Source organism: Phascolarctos cinereus, unplaced genomic scaffold, assembly GCF_003287225.1.
Source record: "Phascolarctos cinereus isolate Bilbo 61053 unplaced genomic scaffold, phaCin_HiC Scaffold_3;HRSCAF=262, whole genome shotgun sequence".
In the NCBI taxonomy this organism is placed as follows: domain Eukaryota; kingdom Metazoa; phylum Chordata; class Mammalia; order Diprotodontia; family Phascolarctidae; genus Phascolarctos; species Phascolarctos cinereus.
The window spans coordinates 11,030,436-11,048,784 of record NW_027555736.1 but is presented as its reverse complement, the minus strand read 5'-3'; the positions used below and the strand labels follow the sequence as shown (position 1 = coordinate 11,048,784).

The 18,349-nt window shown below is 49.2% G+C and overlaps 1 protein-coding gene across 2 annotated transcripts in view; it reads left to right on the top strand.

Moving 5' to 3' along the window:
- Positions 1–18,349, top strand: part of LHPP (phospholysine phosphohistidine inorganic pyrophosphate phosphatase) — a 211,211-nt gene that overhangs the window by 30,478 nt on the left and 162,384 nt on the right. For both annotated transcript variants that reach the window (XM_020973610.2, XM_020973611.2), the window contains exons 3-5: positions 2,892–3,045; positions 13,324–13,387; positions 14,450–14,542. In XM_020973610.2, coding sequence (XP_020829269.1) covers positions 2,892–3,045; positions 13,324–13,387; positions 14,450–14,542 — 311 coding nt within the window. The remainder of the gene's footprint in view (positions 1–2,891; positions 3,046–13,323; positions 13,388–14,449; positions 14,543–18,349) is intronic.

Here is an 18,349-nt window from a genome sequence, read left to right as displayed (position 1 = left end):
AGAACCATTGTGTATGTGAGAGAAGACAGTGACCCTTTCTCAATGGGAATCCCAGGGATGGAGGAGGGTTCATTTTCATATAAAGTGCTTTGCCAGTGACCTTTGGTTTTTCAGGGTCATTTGATCCACTCTAAATTTTTTTTGGGAGCCAGACTGCTTCAGCTGCAAATGTCAATGACTCAGCCCTTTTGGACTATTGGAACTTCATGAAGAGGCCCTGGGTCATGGTTGTGCCCACCTTGCCTAATACCAGTTATCAGGCAGGTCCTTTTGTTAATGAGTTATGTGTGAAGAGATATTCTTAGAGTTCAAAGGAAACCACCTTTTCCCCAAGTAATTCAGTTTCCAAAATATAAATTATAGAACCCTAGCTCTACAGCTGGAAGGGAATTCAGAGGCCATCTAGTTGAACTCCTTCATTTTACAGATCAGGAAACTGAGGCCCAGAGAGGGGAAACGACTTGTCCAAGCCATGTACAGGCTCATAGCTCTAGACAAAGAAGGGACCTCGGAGTCCACCTCTCTGATTTTACAGAAGAAGACACTGAGGTTCTAGATAGTGCCGCCATCTTTGTCTTTACAAAGAAAGTCTTAGCTTCCTGGAATTAGCCAGGAGCAAGCCCAGTTACTAGGACATGATATTAGAAACTGACCTTAGTTTTTGTTTTTTTTTTCAACCATAAACCCAGAATATATGGAAGTACCTTTGTTTCATGAGCTGAAGGATTTGGGGAAGATTGGCACCGTTGATTGCTGTTCCCATTGAAAAATGGGAAAACTCAGTCATGAGACAAGCAAGAGGTTTGGCCAAGTTGATGGGTTGGTCATGCAGAGCTGGGGTCTTTTTGGATTCCCAGGCCAGGAATCCTCAAACTCACACTTTGAGATTTGTAGGGAATCAGGGAATGATTCTTTTTTTTCCTCACCTTCAGTGACTCTGGGAAACTCAGTTTCTCTACCTGTGTGGGGTAGTGGCACCATAAGCCATAGAATGCTCTGAAAAATACGTTATTTTTATTTACATTATTATCTGGCAGTGTCAGCTCTCTGAATGTTCAAAACAGTCCAAAGTCCTCTCCTCTCAAGACCTTTTGGGATCCCAGCTCTGTCATCTCATGCCTTAGCTTTGCACCCCAGCTTTGTGTCATCTGAAAATTTTATCAGCATGTCGTCTCTCCAAGTGGCTGATAAAAACATTAAAAAACACAAAGTCAAACACAGATCCCTAGGGCCTCCTTCCAAATTGACGCAGGCCCAGTCATGGCTTCTCTGGGTTTGCTCATTCACCCAGCTCTGATTCCACTTAACTGTGTCCTTGTCTAGCCTCCATTTCTTCTTCTTTTCCTGAGAGTAGCTTGAGGGCCTTTGCTAAAATCTTGCCAAACTGTATTTATAGTGATCCCCTGACATATCAGTCGGGTAATCCAAAATGAGTTGAGCATAACACGACCCATTCTTGGCGAAGCCAGGCTGGTTCTGTGATGGTTGCTTCCTTCTCTAGGTACTCACTGACCATCCCTTTATTAAGAATACGTTTTAGGCAGGAATCCCTGCCAAGCTCATTGTCCCGCAGTTTCAGAGCTTTTTTGAGAGTGCACGATCTTCATCTTCAGGCAGTCCTGGACAGACTGCTTTGGTTCTCTGCCATCTTCCAAAAGGTCCCAACTAATAGGTTTTCCAGTCCTTTAGAGTGTAGTTCAAGGCTAGCAAGGGCAGCTCCCTTACTGTCTTCCCACTCACCTTGGGCATCAACTTCCTGGTGGCTGTGTTCTCCTGACCTTTCGAAGGCCAAAGATCATTCTACCCAACTTAGAACCCAGAAGCTGTGTGGGCATCTCCTCTCCATTGGCTGCCATCATTGTCCCAGCTACCTAAGCAGCACTCACCCTCCCCTGCTCCCCAGTGCCTTCCCTCTGGGGTTCCTTCCCATTTGTCCTATGTCTTGTCTGTTCAGATTTGTTCAAATGTTGTTTCCTCCATTAGAAGGTAAGCCCTTTGAGGGCAGTCACCATGGTTGTACCTTCCTTTGTCTCTGAAGTGCCTGGCACACGATCAAGAAATGCTTGTTGACTGGCCGATGCTAAGTCCTTGTACTGGTCCTCTTATTTTCCCCAAACAAATCCACCGTCCGAAATGGCGTGCCCTCATCCTCATCAGCTTTGGTCACCGGACTGAGCGCACGCTGACCTCTAACACGGTGGATGCTCATCTTCTTTTAAAAAAATTATTATTTATTTTCAGCATTCTTTTTTTTTTTTTACACATTTAAAAAAATTTTGAATTCCACATTTTCTGCCTCCCTCCGGCCCCTCCCCCACCCATCGAGAAGGCAGGCGGTGTGCTATTGGGCGCTCTTCGTAAAGGCGTTGTGGCCCAGCGGTAAGAGTGCCATGCTCGGAGGGGTCAGGAGGTCCCTCACTGGCTGCATGGCCCTGGGCACTCACTGAACCTGACTGAGCCTCAGTTTGCCCATGGGTAAAATGGCAGTCATAATAATACCCTCTGTAATACAGAGGAGATAATAGCATCCAGTGCCTGGCAGACTTGAAGGGCCTCAGAGCTGTCTGTCCTCGACATTGCTTCTCGTTATCACAGCCCGTAGGGAGTCAGCGAGGGCGCTTCCCTGCTGGCTTTGTGTCTGGGCCTGGCGTGAGCTGGCGGGCAGTGGCCATGGGGAGTCACTGTCTGGATTCGAGGCCTCCTCAGAAGGACAGCACCCTGCCATGCGCCAAAGACCTACTTCTGTCTGTCTGTCTTGTGCGCGATTTGGCTTTGCTTTTCTGATCGTGTGTGAGGGCCCTGAAAAGAGGAGAAGGGGACGCAGTTGAAGCTAGCGGTTGGTCAGTCCCCGCCGTTTCTTCTTCAGACCAGTCCTTCTTCTCTGCTTCCAGATGTCCTCCCTGAATTCGATGAGATGGATACTTCGAATCCAAACTGCGTTGTCATTGCGGATTCAGGGGACGGCTTTTCTTATCAGAATGTGAACAAGGCATTCCGAGTTCTCGTCAGCCTGGAAAATCCTGTGCTTATATCCCTGGGAAAAGGGTAAGTTGACTCATGGTGTTTTGTGAGAGTTATTAATGAGAGGCAGCAAATGGGCCTCCAAGCTAGGGAGAGCCGGATTCAAATCTAACTTCTGAACCAGACTGGCTGGTGACCCAGGCCAAGTCCCTTAACCTCTGTGTTCTCTATGGACTGCTCATGGAAGAGGGAATGCTGACCTTAGGAAGTCCTTTGGGCTGAGGTTGACCTCCCTGGAGCCCCCACCCACGGGCCTTTCACCTGCTTGGTAGGAAATGTGATCAGAGTTTAACCTTGGAATGGAGAACACCTGTCTTTCTGTCCGTCCGCCTGTCCACCTGTCCATCCACTTGTCTCTGCCATTTTAATCTCAGGTCAAGTCCCCATCCTTATAAATGTGTAATCTCCTCTTTCTTTTATTTGCGGCCTGGAGTGGCCCCTGGGGGTTTAAAGGAGGGCAGGGAAAGGAGAAGACAGAGACAGAGAGAGAAAGAGAGAGAAGAGAAGAAGAGGAGGAAGGAGAGAGAAAGAGAGGGGAGAGAAACAAAGACAGAATTTTTTTCTTGCCCTTTTCCAGTTATGTTCTGAAACAAGAACGCTGCCCCCACCCACCCGCCCAAGTCCCTCAACCTGAGGAACAGACCTGAGGCCAGAAACAGACCTCCAGCCCAGCCCAAGAGCTGTGTGAGCAGGGCTTCATTTCCCTTCTGTTTAAAGGAAGGTAGAGCAAGAAGATGGGCCTTCAGGCCTGGAGGAGAAGTCTTGGGTTCCATGGGGAGCAGCCCTCTCTCTTATCAGGCTTTTTAATGGAAGGTATTTTGTGGTCCAAGTTAACAGTTTTTAAAAGGTGGAATTGAATGGTAAGTGTAGGGAACTCCTGTGTGTGGAAAGTCCCTCTATTTATGCAGATTGGTCACTCATCTGCCCCAGTGGTCTTGGAGAGTTACCCAGAGTCCTGATGTTAATGGACTTGCCCAGGGTCACGCAGCTAGTTAGTGTCAGAGGCTGCACTCAGTCTACCTCTGTGACTCCAAGGCCAGCCTTCTCACCCCTCTGCCAGCCTTCCACTCAGCGTGGGCATACCAACTCTGAATTTTCGTTTTAACATTTTTGTTCTCTGAATCTGTCCCGTCCTGATGCCTCACTGTGACCCATGGGTGTGGGTAATGGGTGTTTTTGCCTTTCTTTGTAGCTGCAGATCTTCGCATTGAGTCTGGCACGTAGTAAAGGCTTCATAAATGCTTGTTGGCTGCCTGGCTGGCTGACTGCCCCAACCTGGAAAGGCCTTGAGTGTGAGTTGATGACTCACCATAGTTTTCTTGTCTAAGGACCAACCTTAGCCCTGGAGGAGCTGGCCCCAGCTTAGGAATCTCCTGGTTTTAGGCATTCTGGAAAACTGCTACCGAGTCACTGGGGAGGGAGCGGGGATTGTGGGGATGATCAGTGGAGGGGGAATCACGGATCCGTGGAGTACTGAAAGGCAGAAGCTGAGGGTTGCCAGGGATCTTGGAGGTGACCTGAAGCTCCTCCTACACTATCCAGAATCTGACCTGGGGCATCCGGCTTCTTCTTGTATACCCTCTGTGACATGGAGCTCATTACCAGGCAACCTGTTCCATGCTTCTAGTCTTCAGGAAGTCCTTTGGGCTGAGGTTGACCTCCCTGGAGCCCCCACCCACGGGCCTCTCACCTGCTTGGTAGGAAATGTGATCAGAGTTTAACCTTGGAATGGAGAACACCTGTCTGTCTGTCCGTCCGCCTGTCCACCTGTCCATCCACTTGTCTCTGCCTTAAGCAGCACCACATGCTAAGTCATTTCTCATTGAAAGTGTCTTCTCTCCAAATGTAGAAAGTCGTTAATGGCGTGACTCCTAATCCTTAGTGGTGAGAAGCCTCATGGGATGATGAGCATCCCATTGGGAGTGTGGAGAGCCGGGTTCCAGTCCGGCTCACAGCCTTCTTTGCTGTGATAGAGCAGTAATAATAATAATAACAATAACACCAGATGATAGACAACAGCAGGTGTCTATGAAGTGCTTGAAGGTTTCTAAGGCATTTTACAGGTTTTCTCACTTGGTCTTCCTGAGCCTCAGTTTCCTCATTTGTAAACTCTTCAGACAGCACAGGACTATGAGGAGAGCGCTTAAGACACCTGTAGACTACAGAAATGGGCGTCCCAGCGCTCTCTTCTGTAATCTGAGCGCAGCCTCAAGTGAAACAGAGTCAGCCTGCCTTGTGTTTTACATGTGGTATGTTTGGCGTCAGCTTCTCTCTCCTCATTACATTACAAAGTCAGGTTGGAGGAAAGAATCTCTGAGGATTCACCTGCTTCTGCATCCCTTAGCATCAGGAGGCAGGGTTCACGGGGGGGGGGGGGGGGGCTGATCTCGAGGTCAGGGAGACCTGAGTTCTAATTCTGTCTCAGACACTAGTTGTGTGACCCAGGGCAAGTCAACCTCTGCTTGCCTTGGTTTCCTCATCTGTAAAATGGGAATCACAATAGCCCCTACCTCTCAGGGTTGTTGTAAGGATTAAATGAGATAATATTTGTAAAGCACTTGGCAAACATTGGTTTTTATTGGTATTCTTATTTTTATGATTAACATTGCTGACAGCTTATCACCTTTTGGGGGGTTAAATATTGATTGGAAGTATTCCTTGACCCCTGGGTGCTCAAAACGAGGGAAGGGAAGCTGACAAAGGCAATATTGGGGCACGGGGTGGGGTGGTTAGAAACCTTGTGCCCTGCTCACAGCCACTCAGTTCCTGCCCATGTGGCTGCCCAGGCCAGCCAGGCCACCTGCCCTCCAGCATCCACAGTTCCCGGGCTTTTTGGAGAGCCTGCCTCCTGGAGAGGGAGTGATTTACATTTAGCATCTGTTTGGGGCTGAGACGGGGAATTGGCTTTGTAATTTCCTCTGTCACGCCACTGTCAGAAAATTAAGCTGTTTACGCCATAGACCACAGAAGGTTAATGGCTGTTTTGGGAAAGGTCAAGTGGTCATTTTAGAGAGAGGCCGTTCTGTATAATCGGAAACGGCAGCAGAATAAAGCATAAAATCGCATCTGACTGCTCCCAGCCCCCTTGGCAGCCATGTATGGACAGGGAGACAGGCAGGCACAGATAGGCGGACAGATGGATAGGTGGACAGACAGATAAGAGGGTAGACAGATGGGTGGATGGATGCACAGATAGACGGACAGACAGGTAGATGAACAGGCAGATGGGTGGACAGACAGATAAGAGGGTAGACAGACAAAGGGATGGACAGGCATATAGATGGACAGACAGGTGGACAGACAAGAGGATGGGTAGGCAGACAGGCTGACAGATGGACAGGTCCACTTAGCTGCTTCTCTCCAAAAAGTTGCTCATCCGAATTCTTTTTCTAATAAGAAAGGATAAAGCCACTCAGTGGGCTTCTGAGCATTGGGAGCCCAGGCCTGGTTGAAAAATGAAAGGAAATACTTTTATTTACTTTGTATTGGGAAATGTGTTCAGTGTACACTTAGCCTCAAGATAGTTTCATTTTTCTGAATTACGAAAAAATCAAGAGAAATCCCAGGCAGGGAAAAAACCAACAACAATAACCCAGCAGGTTCTGGTTTTTCAATCAAAACATAAATGTTGAAATGACTAATTTGGGGGGAAGGCGATGGGGAAGGGAGAGCTTAATTTGACTTTTATTCCCCAGCATAGCCAGGCCTCCCACCCCCAAGTCCTGGTCCTAAGGATGTTGAGGATAAAGTGATTCTTTCTGAATTGAGGAAGGGATTTCACTCTTTCCCCTCTAAGGCAGAAGCTGAAGATTTTGTCTCTCAGCCACAGTGCGAGATTCTTCTGTGCTGTGGGGCTCAGGAGGGCTCAGTCGGGCTCAGTCCTGGACTTCAGCTGGACAGAAAGCCAGAGGCAAGCCTCAGGGACCCGCAGGCTGGGAGTGTGGGGGCCCTCTCTTCACCACCCCTGAAAGCAGCGCTCATCCACCCCTGCTTGTAGGCCCCATTAGGGGGACCCCGCAATGCCCCAAGGCAGCCCACCCCACTTGGGCACCATTTTTATTGTAGGAAATTTTCCCTTCTCCCAAGCTGAACACTGCCTCTCTGCCGCTTCCCCCAAGGCTGTGAGATCTGCCCTCTGGGGCCAGGCTGAACACGGCTAATCCCTTTTCCACTTGACAGCCTTTGAAATACTCGTTGGCAGCCATCCTACCTCCCCCTCCCCCTGCACAGCCCTACACAAGCTGCCTGTCTTCCCTCCCTTCTACCCTCTCGGATCCAGCCAAACTGTCTTCCCTTCCTTCATAACCCGTCACGTCCCATTGCCGGGTGTTTTCCCGGGCTGTTCCCCATGCCTGGAATGCCTTCCCTGCTTACCTTCACCTCACAGAGTCCCTGTCTTCTTTAAGACACAGCTCGGGTTCCAGCTTTGTCTGCACAAAGCTTTTCCTGGCCCCCCCTTCTGCTAGTCGGCCTCCCCAGACGTAGATTTTAATTGATTCATTCCGCGTTGCTGTTGTAGATCGTTTTATATGATAGATATAGTTTTATATATTTGGTGCGCAGTAGGTGTTTCTTAAGTGCTTATTGACTGGCTGACATAGTAGGTGCTTCATAAGTGCTTATTGGCTGGCTGACATAGTAGGTGCTTCATAAATATTGCTTGATTGATGAAAACTCCCAGGTTCTTCTAGCAGATCCTTCCCCACCCCAGCAGCCCTTCTTTGGAGGTGCCAGCTTGTCGGTGCCCTGCCTTCCTGCCAGTCAGGTCACATAAGGACAGGAAGCTTGGCTTGAGTCCCAGCTGCTCAGATGACCAAAGTAGGTTTATTGCGCATGTGACTGGGATCTCACAGGCAAAGAGCAGGGCTCCTTGTCTCATCCCCTGGAGCACAAATGGTTAACTTACATCATTGCGGAAGGAATTGCAGCTGACCACTATAGCTCCTATTGAGATTGAGTCTGGAGTCTAAAACTATTCAGTTTAATTTTACAAACAGCTCCTGTGTGTAGAGCCCTGGGGAAAGATTAACAGTGTATTTAAAACATTGCCCCTGCCCTCATGGAACTTACAGTCTGGTAAAGCCATGAGAAATAGCAGCCTGTTTTTCTAGCATGTCTGGGTCTGCAGTGCCCACACCCCCTTGCCTGTCCACCCTCTCGCCTTGCCCAGCCCTGGCCTGGCTCACTCTCCCCATCCTCCTTCTCTGCTCCTCCTCCATGAGAGCTGCTGAATACTCGGAGGAGAGCAGAGCACACCTCTCTTTAGATCTCCCCCCCAGCTTCAGTCCAGCTTCACCAGGGCCTATGGGACATTTCACTGTGGTTGGCCTGGAGATGTCTCAAGCTCTGCATGTCCAACATCGCCCTCATTATTTCCCCTCACATCTTCCAGGCTTTCCTGTTTCTCCCAAAGGAGCCACTGTCGGTCCAGCCTTCCGGGCTTATCACCTCGGCATTACCCTGGATGTCTCACTTTCCCTAACCCACATCTGTGGCCCATTGCTGTCATGCACAACATCCCTTCCTCTGACCCCTCCTCTCCACTCTGCTTTCTCTCGGTTCAGCTTATCCCCAGCCTCAAATGTCTCCCACTACAGCCCGTCCTCCACACAGCTGACAGGAATATTCACTAAGTAGAGGTTTGACCAAGGACTCTCCTAACTGTGGACAAGTCCAGGGGCTTCCTGTTTCCCCTAGGACAGATTAGGAATTCCTTTATTTCCCACTGAAAGCCCTTTGCCCCAACTTACTTTTCCAGGCTTATTGGACCTAACAGGCCTCCTCTACTCTCACTTGGGACCCACAGCTTTCCAAGATTCTCCCTAGCTGCTAGTGCCTTCCCTCCCACATGACCTTGTTTTTTAAGCACAATTTTGTATATATTTGTATTTATTTTTTAACAATTTGTATATTTTTATAATTTATACAATATATGTATATATTTTATATAAATCCACAATATATTTATATAATATATAAATTTATATATTTTTTTATAATTTATGTATTTATATTTATTCACATAGCACTGAAGTTGTAGATGTACCTGTTGTGTCCCTTGTTAGAATGGAAACTCCTTAGAGTAGGGATTGTTTCCCTCTTTGTATCTATATCCCTCAGTGCCTAGCACAATACTAAGGACATCATAAATGATTGATTGATTGAGATGGGGCAGAAAATCTGCCCTCCTAAGGAAGTCTGTTTCTCTTTGGATAGACCAAATTCCTTAAATCAAACTGAAATCTTCCACTCTGCATTTTCTACTTTCTGGGGCCAAGCAGAAGAAAGCTACTCAACTAACAATCAATAAACATTTACAAGTGCCTACTGTGTGCCAGGCATTGTGCTAAGTGCTGGAGATACAAAAGGAGGCAAAAGACATTCCCTGCCCTCAAGGAGCTCACAGTCTGATAGGGAGACAACACACAAATCAATATATACAAAGCAAGCTCTATACAGGACAAATAAGAAATAGTTAACAGAGGGAAGGCACAGGAATTAAGAGGGGCTGGGGAAGACTTCCTGTAGAAAGGGCGATGTTAGTTGGGACTTAAAGAAACCTGGGGAGGTCAGGAGGCAGAGATGAGAAGGAAGAGCATTCCAGGCATGGGACCAGCCAGGGAAAGTGCCTATAGCTGAAAGATGGAGGGTCTTGTTTGTGTGACAGCCAGGAGATCCATGTCATTGGATCGAGGGGTGTCAGGGAGAAATGTGTGAGAAGACTGGAAAGGTTGGGCCGTGTAGGAAGTGCTTAAATACTGAACAGAGAATTTTATATTTGATCCTGGAGGTAATAGGGAGCCATTGGTGTTTACTAAGTAGAGGGGGGTGGTGACTTGGTCAGACCTGTTTTAGGAAAATCTCTTTAGTGGCTGAATGGAGGATGGATCACAGCCATTTCAACAGTCTAGGTGTGAGGTGATGGCAGCCTGTACCAGGGTTGGGGGCGGTGTCAGAGGAAAGAAGGGGGCACACTGGAGAGGTGCTATGCAGGTGAAATCTATGGGAGATGCTGTAGAGGTGAAATTGACAAGAGATGGCAGAGGTGAAATCTACAAGAGATGCTACAGAGGTCAAAATCTATGAGAGATACTGCAAAGGTAAAATTGACAAGAGATGCTTCAAGGGGAGGGGGATGAAATTGACAAAAGATCTAACAGAGGTGAAGTTGACAGACCTTGGCACCATATTGGATTTGGGGGGGTGAGATAATGAAGCGTCCAGATGACTCCTCAGCTGTGAGCCTGAGGGACTGTGAGGATGGTGTTGCCCTCTACAGTAATATGGAAGGTAGGAGGTGGGGAAGGTTTAGGGGAAAAGAGAATGAATTCAGTTTTGGACATGTTGAATTTAAGGTATCTGTGGGATATTCAGTTGGAGATGTCTGAAAGGCAGCTAGAGATGTGAGATTGGAAGTCAGCTGAGAGATTGGAGCTGGAGAGGTAGATTCATCAGCATAGAGATGGAAATGAAATGAACTAAATCCATGGGAGCTGATGAGATCACCAACTGAAGTAGCAGAGAGGGAGAAGAGGGCCCAGGACAGAGCACTGGGGGACACCTGTGTGTAGAGGGTGTGGTCTAGAGAAGGATCCAACAAGGAGACAGAGAAGGAATGGTCCAAGAGGGAGGAAGAGAGCCTTCTTCCGCATCATGCTCCTTTAGATGTTTCAAGTTGGGATCATTCTAACTCCCATCTCCCCCTTTCCTTCTGTAGGCTAAACATCCTTAGGTCCTTCAACTGATCTCCCTTGGCACATGTGGTCTTTAGTGCATTTACCATCCCAGTTGCAGCCCCTTTGATTCCTCAACCTCTTGGGAATGTCCCATTGGAAAGGTGGTAGTTCTTTAGTCGATGACCAGCCTGTGATACTGTAAGCATTATCATCCCCACTTTTCACATGAAGAAGCTCAGACGCAAGGAGGGTAGATTCCTTCTTCTTGGTTATCCAACTAGTGAGTGGTGGACCCAGGTCTTGGGACTCCCAGCCTCACAGTGCTCTCCACTCTCCAGCGTGGCTGCTCAAGTTTTCTTGGTAGAGGGGAGCAGCCACTCTCAGTTGGGTTGTCTTTAGTTATGCAGGAAAATAATTCCTGGGTGAGTGGGTCTAGACCAGCCCTTTAAATAAGCAGGCAGACCTGATCAACCTCAGCAGATAGGAATGAGACTAGCATTCTGTTCTCACCCGGTTCAACTTGTCTGTCACTCGCCCTATTGAAAAGCCTAGTCTCTACATACATATTTATTACTGTCCTTTAAAATTCAAAGGCCACCGGAAGATGTTTATTGATGTGACTGATCTTCTAGTGACTTTAATAATACTGAAAGTCAGCCCTCCCTGCTTTTGTTTATGCCTCAAAATTCCAATCACTCTTGCCCCTCTGGCAACACAGTAGGGGAAGTTACTTTTCCCAGCCGCAGTGTTTAGGTGGTTTCATTCACAGTTTTCATTCTCCTGAGAAGCTGTCACTTTATGATTTGTGGCCCCCTCACCTCACTGGGAGAATATTGGTTTTGAAAAGTGTGACTTTGGTAGCTGGGAGCAGCTTGGGGTCACTGCAAATGCTCAATTTTGTCTTAGGCTCTAGTCCAGCTCGAAGCCTGGCTTGTGGTCCCCCATCCCTGATGTGCAGGCTGACGTTCTAACTCAACTGGATACCCACTTAGCTGCATAGCCCCGTCTGGGCATCAGACACCCTTGATCTGCTGAACTTGCCCCTTTTGGATGGCGAAGCCAATCTCTTTTGAGTGACCACGAGTCTCATGGAAGAGGCTGCACAGTGGGCAGGGCCAGATGTAGAAATGTCGGTCGACTTGAAGTGAATTGAGCTCAGGATCCCTTTGTGCCCTGAGCTTGCATAAGCTACGGATGCCTTGTGCTGGCTCGCTGGGTGATGGACAGTGACCCCCTCGCCTGGGCAGGTGGCTCACCTTCTCCCTTTGCAGTTCTGGGGAGGTCAGCCTGGCAGAAGCAGAATTAATGAACACATCTTAAAAGAAGGCTCTTAAGAACCTGGCCTGTCACCTTCTCAAGTGAGTTAGGGGGAAAGAAATAAGTTGTCTCCCTATAAAAACAATTGGTGCCCAAGAAACTTGGGCCATGGTTTGACCTCTGGCTAATAGGAAATGTGCCAGGTTGCTGTGGAACTAATGGAGTTTTCTTTCTCAAGCAGCTATTAGGGGTTAATTATTAGCAATTAGGGGTGAGCCAGAGAAGCTTTGAACCTACTGTCCTTTCCCAGAAGCCTTAATCGTCCTCTCCCACTGTATTAGCAACTGGAAACCATCTGCCTGCTTTGATCTCCCAGTTAATCATTGAGGTATCTACACGGGGCTCCCTCTGGGGGGGCTGACTTCACTGACGACACCCCCCTGAGTGGTGGGTCTGTTACAAACAGGGGGAGGGCCTCAGTCCTTTCAGGGATTTTATGGAACAGGGCACTTCTGTCAAATAGCGACTCTTTGTTTTTCCCTTTTACACGTCCTGTTTGTGGGGACCCTTTACCCTTGATGAACAGCCACCTGAACCCAAGGCCTTTGCTGCCTGTTACCACGTGCATGGGGAGAAGGGACCTCAGCAATTGCTGAGTCCAACCCCTTCATTGTACCAAGGGGGAAACTGAGGTCCAGAGAGAGGACAGGCTTGTCCCAGGTCTCTTCACCAGTTATTGGTAGAGCTTTCCTGGCTTCCTCCAGTCCAGGGCTTCTTGCCCTGAACCTCAGGTCTTCCCAGCTCCCGAGGGTTGGGGATCAAACTGGGGCCCAGGGAAACATAGTGACCTGTCCCTGATGACCCCTAGGGTAAGGTCATCCAGTCCAGTCCTCATGGGCAGCAGACGGCAGAGCTGGGTTTGTACTCATGTTCATATTCTGCTGAGCCATCTGCATGGCAGTGATATAGTGGAAGTAGCCCTGACTTTGCAGTCTGAGAACCTGGCTTCGAATCTTACCTCCGATGCCAGCTACCAGGATGACTTTGGGTAAATTGCTTGGTCTGCTGGGGCCTCAGTTTCTTTATCTGTCATACAAGGCAATTGGACTAGATTCCCTCTGAGCTCCCCCCAGCTTTAGGCCTGCGATCCCACAGTCTGGTGGGCCTATGTAAAGGCCCCCCAAAATATTGAATGAGTGAGGAGAGACTCCTTGGCCAAACCCCGCAGACTTTTGCTAGATTTTTTTGACGGGCCTGAGGGGTTGATAAAATGCAGGAAAGCAGAGGGTCCCATTTCTCCAGAGAGGGGCCGGGGGCCCGCCGCCGCAGTGCCAGCTGCTCTTACCAGCGCTGTTGCTTTTGTTTCCAGACGCTACTACAAAGAAAGCGATGGCCTGATGCTGGACGTTGGCCCGTACATGAAGGCCCTGGAGGTAGGACAGTCTCCTGCTGTGTCTGTGCTTCCTCTTGGCTTATGGATTAGCTTCCACCCCCATCCTCATTCACGCAGTAGCAACAGTAGTAATAATAATAATGATAAATACCAACACTAAAAGTTTGCAGAGTGCGTTACAATTATTACCTTATTTGATCCTCAAGACAACCCTACGAGGTGGGTACTATTACTATCCCCATTTTACAGGCAAGGAAACTGAGGCAGGCAGAGATGGAGTGATTTGCCCAGGGAGATATATCTAGGGTGATATTTTAACTTGGGCCTTCCCACTCTGCCTGCTATGTGGCTGCCTCTAATAATAAAGCAATTTGTGTCCACAAATTGCTTTACATGCATAAGCTCATTTAATCCAAAGAGCTTCCCCTGTGAGGTAAGCCAAGTAAGTATGATTGTGCCTATTTTACAGGAAAGGAAATTGAGGTCCTGAAATACACACAAGATCACACAGCAAGTGAGTGGCAGAGTTGGGAACTGCCATCTTCTGATGTAGGAGGTGCTGGTGTAAGACAGCAAGGCTCTGTCTCTGTGTGTGTGTGTGTGTCTCTCTCTCTCTCTGTGCCTTTGTCTCTCTGTGTCTCTGTCTCTCTCTGTCTCTGTGCCTCTGTTTCTCTTCTGTCTCTCTCTGTCTCTCTCTTCTCTGTCTCTCTGTGTCTCTGTGTCTCTCTGTCTCTGTGTCTCTGTTTCTCTTCTGTCTCTCTCTGTCTCTCTCTTCTGTGTCTCTCTCTGTGCCTTTGTCTCTGTGTTTCTTTGTGCCTGTCTCTCTTTCTTCTCTGTGTCTCTCTGTGTCTCTGTTTCTCTCTGTCTCTGTCTCTCTCTATCTCTGTCTCTCTATCTCTCTCTGTGTCTCTGTCTCTGTTTCTCTCCTGTCACCATCATCCACATCAGCCCTGCAATGTCTTGTGCCTGTGTGGTTCCTCACTCAGGATCATGGGTGGGTGGGACTGGTCTTCCCAGACCCGATGTTGTCGGCCCTCTTGGCTGCAGGCTGGAGCCCTCCTCATCCTCCACAGCCTCACCTGTTAATCCGTTTCCTTCCCAGTACGCCTGTGATATCCAAGCTGAAGTGGTGGGAAAGCCAGCCCCCGCGTTCTTCCAGGCGGCTTTAAAGGAAATGGGCGTGGAGGCTCACGAGGTGAGTTGTGCCCCAGGAGCTGCTGCGCCCAGGCTGCCATTTTGTCTCCCTCGCTCTGCTCCCTGGCCTTCTGTGCCTTCTCCCTGTCATGCTGATCCCTAGCCGTCTCACACCGCTTAGCGCCGCAGCTCTGAGATCAGTCCACCTGTCTCTTGACGGGTAGATCTCGGGAAGTTCAGTCACTTCAGGCAGCCTTGTGTGGAGCCAGGCAGGGGCATGGAGTGACCATTCTTGTGGACACAATGAAGGGTTTGGGGCTGGCTGAGCAAGCACCCCAAAAGCACAGGCACTCGTGAGCAGAGCCATCTGGTAGCGCGTCCCCGTATCCGCTGCCAGGCAGTGTCTTAGTGGCTTGAATGGGGGCATAGATGTCACACTTGTCACAAAGTGTGGATTGGAGGGAGCGCCCACTGACCCTGAATGATCGAGTCAGGCCCCCGCAAGCGTTCATGTCCACCCAGTGCCTGGCAGGCTTCGGGCACCGGCTGTGGTCCTGAGGCTGTAAATACAAAAAGGAGACAGGCGTTGTCCTCCAAGCGCTTACAGTCTAGCAGTGTGAGATCGTCTGTACAAGGTGGGTGAGTACCAAATATGTACACAGGAACTTCTTGGGGGGGCCATCAGGAAGGAAATTTTGTTATTGGCTGGTGAGACAGAAAGAGACAGCCAAGGAGAGGATGAGGGAGCAGACAGAGAGTATGAGGGAGGGGGACACTGAGAGAGAGACAGACAGAGAGAGACAAAGAAGAGAGACAGAGAGACAGACAGAGACAGAGAAAGAGAGAGAGACAGAGAGAGACAAAGAAGAGAGACAGTCAGAGACAAAGAAGAGAGACAGAGAGACAGAGAAAGAGAGACAGAGAGAGACAGAGACAGAGAGAGAAACAGAAGAGAGAGACAGAAGAGAGACAGAGACAGAAGAGAGAGACAGATAGAGACAGAGAAAGAGAGACAGAGAGAGACAAAGGAAAGAGACAGAGACAGAGACAGAGAGAGACAAAGAAGAGAGACAGAGAGAAAGAGAGAGAGAGAGAGAGAGAGAGAATGGGGTTCCCAGAGGGCATTCCACAAAGGAAGAGGGGCGTGTCCTGGGGCCGTGGCAGTGAGGCACAGGGGGAGAGGTGATCAGCAAGGGAGCTTTGGCCCAGGATGGTCACACTCCTGGACGCAGCAGTGATGATGCTGATCTGATTATCGATCCCTGAACGAGAGGCGGCAAGATCTTGACACGTTAGAAAAATGGGCCGAGTCTCAGGAGAAGTGGAAAAAGGGACAAATGTAAAGTTCTTGGCTTCTTTCTCTCTTCCCCCCTTCCCTCCTTTCTCGCTTTGTCCTTTCCCCGCGTGCCGAGGGCTGTGCCAGGCCCTTGTGGGTGTCGCCACTTTGGGATCCACGGAGGTAGAGAGCCCTGCCCTGGTTCCCACACTGGTCTTAGGACATCATGATCAGGTCTGACACCTTGATTCCACAGCACCAAGTTAAGAAGCAGAGCCCAGGGGAAGGCCTAAAGGCAGAGGGCAGGGGTGGGGGTGGGGAGACTGGAATAGGGGGGCAGCAGAAGGGAGGAGGGGTTGTAGCGTCCTAAACTATGGCAAAGTCAGTCCTTTAGTCTCTGTGCAAAATTGTGCTCCATCCTTGCAACTTAGAATTTCTCCCTCAGCGTATACCCCTGTGGTCCTGTGTGTTTGTGTGCCCTTTCTGGGCCGCTGTCTGCCTGTCTGTCTGCCTGTCTATCTGTCTTTCTGTTTCCACTGGCCCTCTCCTCACAAATCCCTCCTCATTGTGATGTCCATGCTGGTGACAGGAGATTGAGTCCCCTCCAAGTCAGCACTCCCCTCTCCCCCACCCCCTTCTTAGGTGCTCCATAATGGGCTCCTCCAGCATGTGGGGAGATTTAAAAATCAGTAATTTCCCAATTAGGCTGTTTCCAATGCACTGGTGATAATTTTCTGTTTGTATTTTTCTTTCTAATGGCAGTCTCTGTGGTGAGCTCTCTCCCGGCTGTCATGCCAGGCTGTGGTGAACCTTAAATTTTTCGAGCTGCTGTAATCAATACAGTTATCACGAGTCATTTCCCTTGATATCTGCTCCTACCTGAGACCCTGCCTCGCCTCCTCCTGCCGAGGTGTTTCCAGCCAGCTCTTAGAATAGACAGAGCTCCCTCAAATCCAATTTTCATTTTAACCTTTCCTTAGTGGCATAGAAATAACAGATTGCTGGTATTCCTTTAATAGATTAGAAATTCAAACCTCTTCGAGGTAACCGGGCTCTTCATGGGATTCAGTAATGAGACAAAGAATAACCCTCCTTAGAGGTTACCTGAGTCCGAAAGGCTCTTGTTTCAGTCTGCTAGCCCTGGGCGCATCTAGGACGATTGTAAAACTAAAATAAAGTTTAGATCTCAGCAGTTTCTATGATCATAAAAAATATTCTATCTGTAGCAAATTATTCTGCTTCAACTGATAGTGCCCCCATGCGTGACCCTCAGTTCGTTAATCCGAGGGCAGCTTCCTAATCCGAATGCCTCCAGAGGGGGAGGAGAGAGGGGGGAGGCGCTCATCAGTTTCCTCACTGGGCACAGCTTAGACTGCGTGCAGTGTTCCAGGCTCGGGGAGCTGCCAGATCTGGCAGGGGTCCTGAGGCATGCACACAGATAGCCCGGCCCACGTTAGCATAGACAATCCTGTGACTGAGTGTTATGAGATCACATGAGGGAGAAGTGACGTGTGGCTTCATGGCCAAGGGACCCAGGCTTGCAGGGAATGAGCCCGGATGTCATTCAGTTGGCCCGACTCTCTGAGACCCGTTTGGGGGGATTTTCTTAGAAGAGATGCTGGGGGGATTTGCCATTTCCTTCTGCAGCTCATTTTATAGATGAGGAAACCGAGGCAAGCAGGGTTAAGTGACTTGCCCAGAGTCATGCAGCAAGGAAGTGTCTGAGGCCAGATTTGAAATCAGGACTGCAGGCCTGGCGCTTATGCACTGTGGCACCACCTAGCTGCCCATGTAGTGCCTACAAGTCATTTTTGAGGAAATTCCTTTATTTCCTCTTGGAATGTCTGTCTGTCTGTCTGTCTGTCTGTCTCTCTCAGGGTCACACAGCCAGGAAGTGTTAAGTGTCTGAGGCCGGATTTGAACTCAGATCCTCCTGAATCCAGGGCCAGTGCTCTATCCACTGCGCCACCTAGCTGCCCCTCTCTCTCTGTCTCTATCCCAGTACGCCCCTCCCTCATATTCTGTTTGTTCCTTCATTTTCTCCTTGGCTGTCTCTCTCTGTCTCTGTCTCTGTCTTTCTCTTTGTCTCTCCCCCCCCCCCCTTAGCACCCTGCTCCTTCATACTCTCTGTTCCCTCTTCCTCTCCTTGGCTGTCTCTCTGTCTCTGTCTCTCTGTGTCTCTCACCTTCTCTCTCTCTCCCCCTCCCTCTCTGTCTCCTTCTCTGTCTGTCTCTCTGTCTCTCCTTCCCTCTCTGTCTCTCTGTCTCTCTTTCTCTCTCTCCCTCTTACCCTCTCTCTGTCTCTCTTTCTCTCTTTTTCTCTCTCCCCTTCTCTCTCTCTCTTCTCTCTCTCTCTCTCTCTCTTCTCTCTCTCCCCTTCCCTCTCTGTCTCTCTCTCTCTCTCTCTCTTTCTCTCTCTCCCTCTTACCCTCTCTCTCTTTGTCTCTCTCTCTCTCTCTCCCCTTCCCTCTCTGTCTCTCTCTCTCTCTGTCTCTCTCCTCTCCTCTCCTCTCATTTTCACCGTGCATTTAAAGAGAACGCACGAAGGCTTCACATCAGCTCCAAGCACACAAGGGCCTTGAGACTCTCCAGC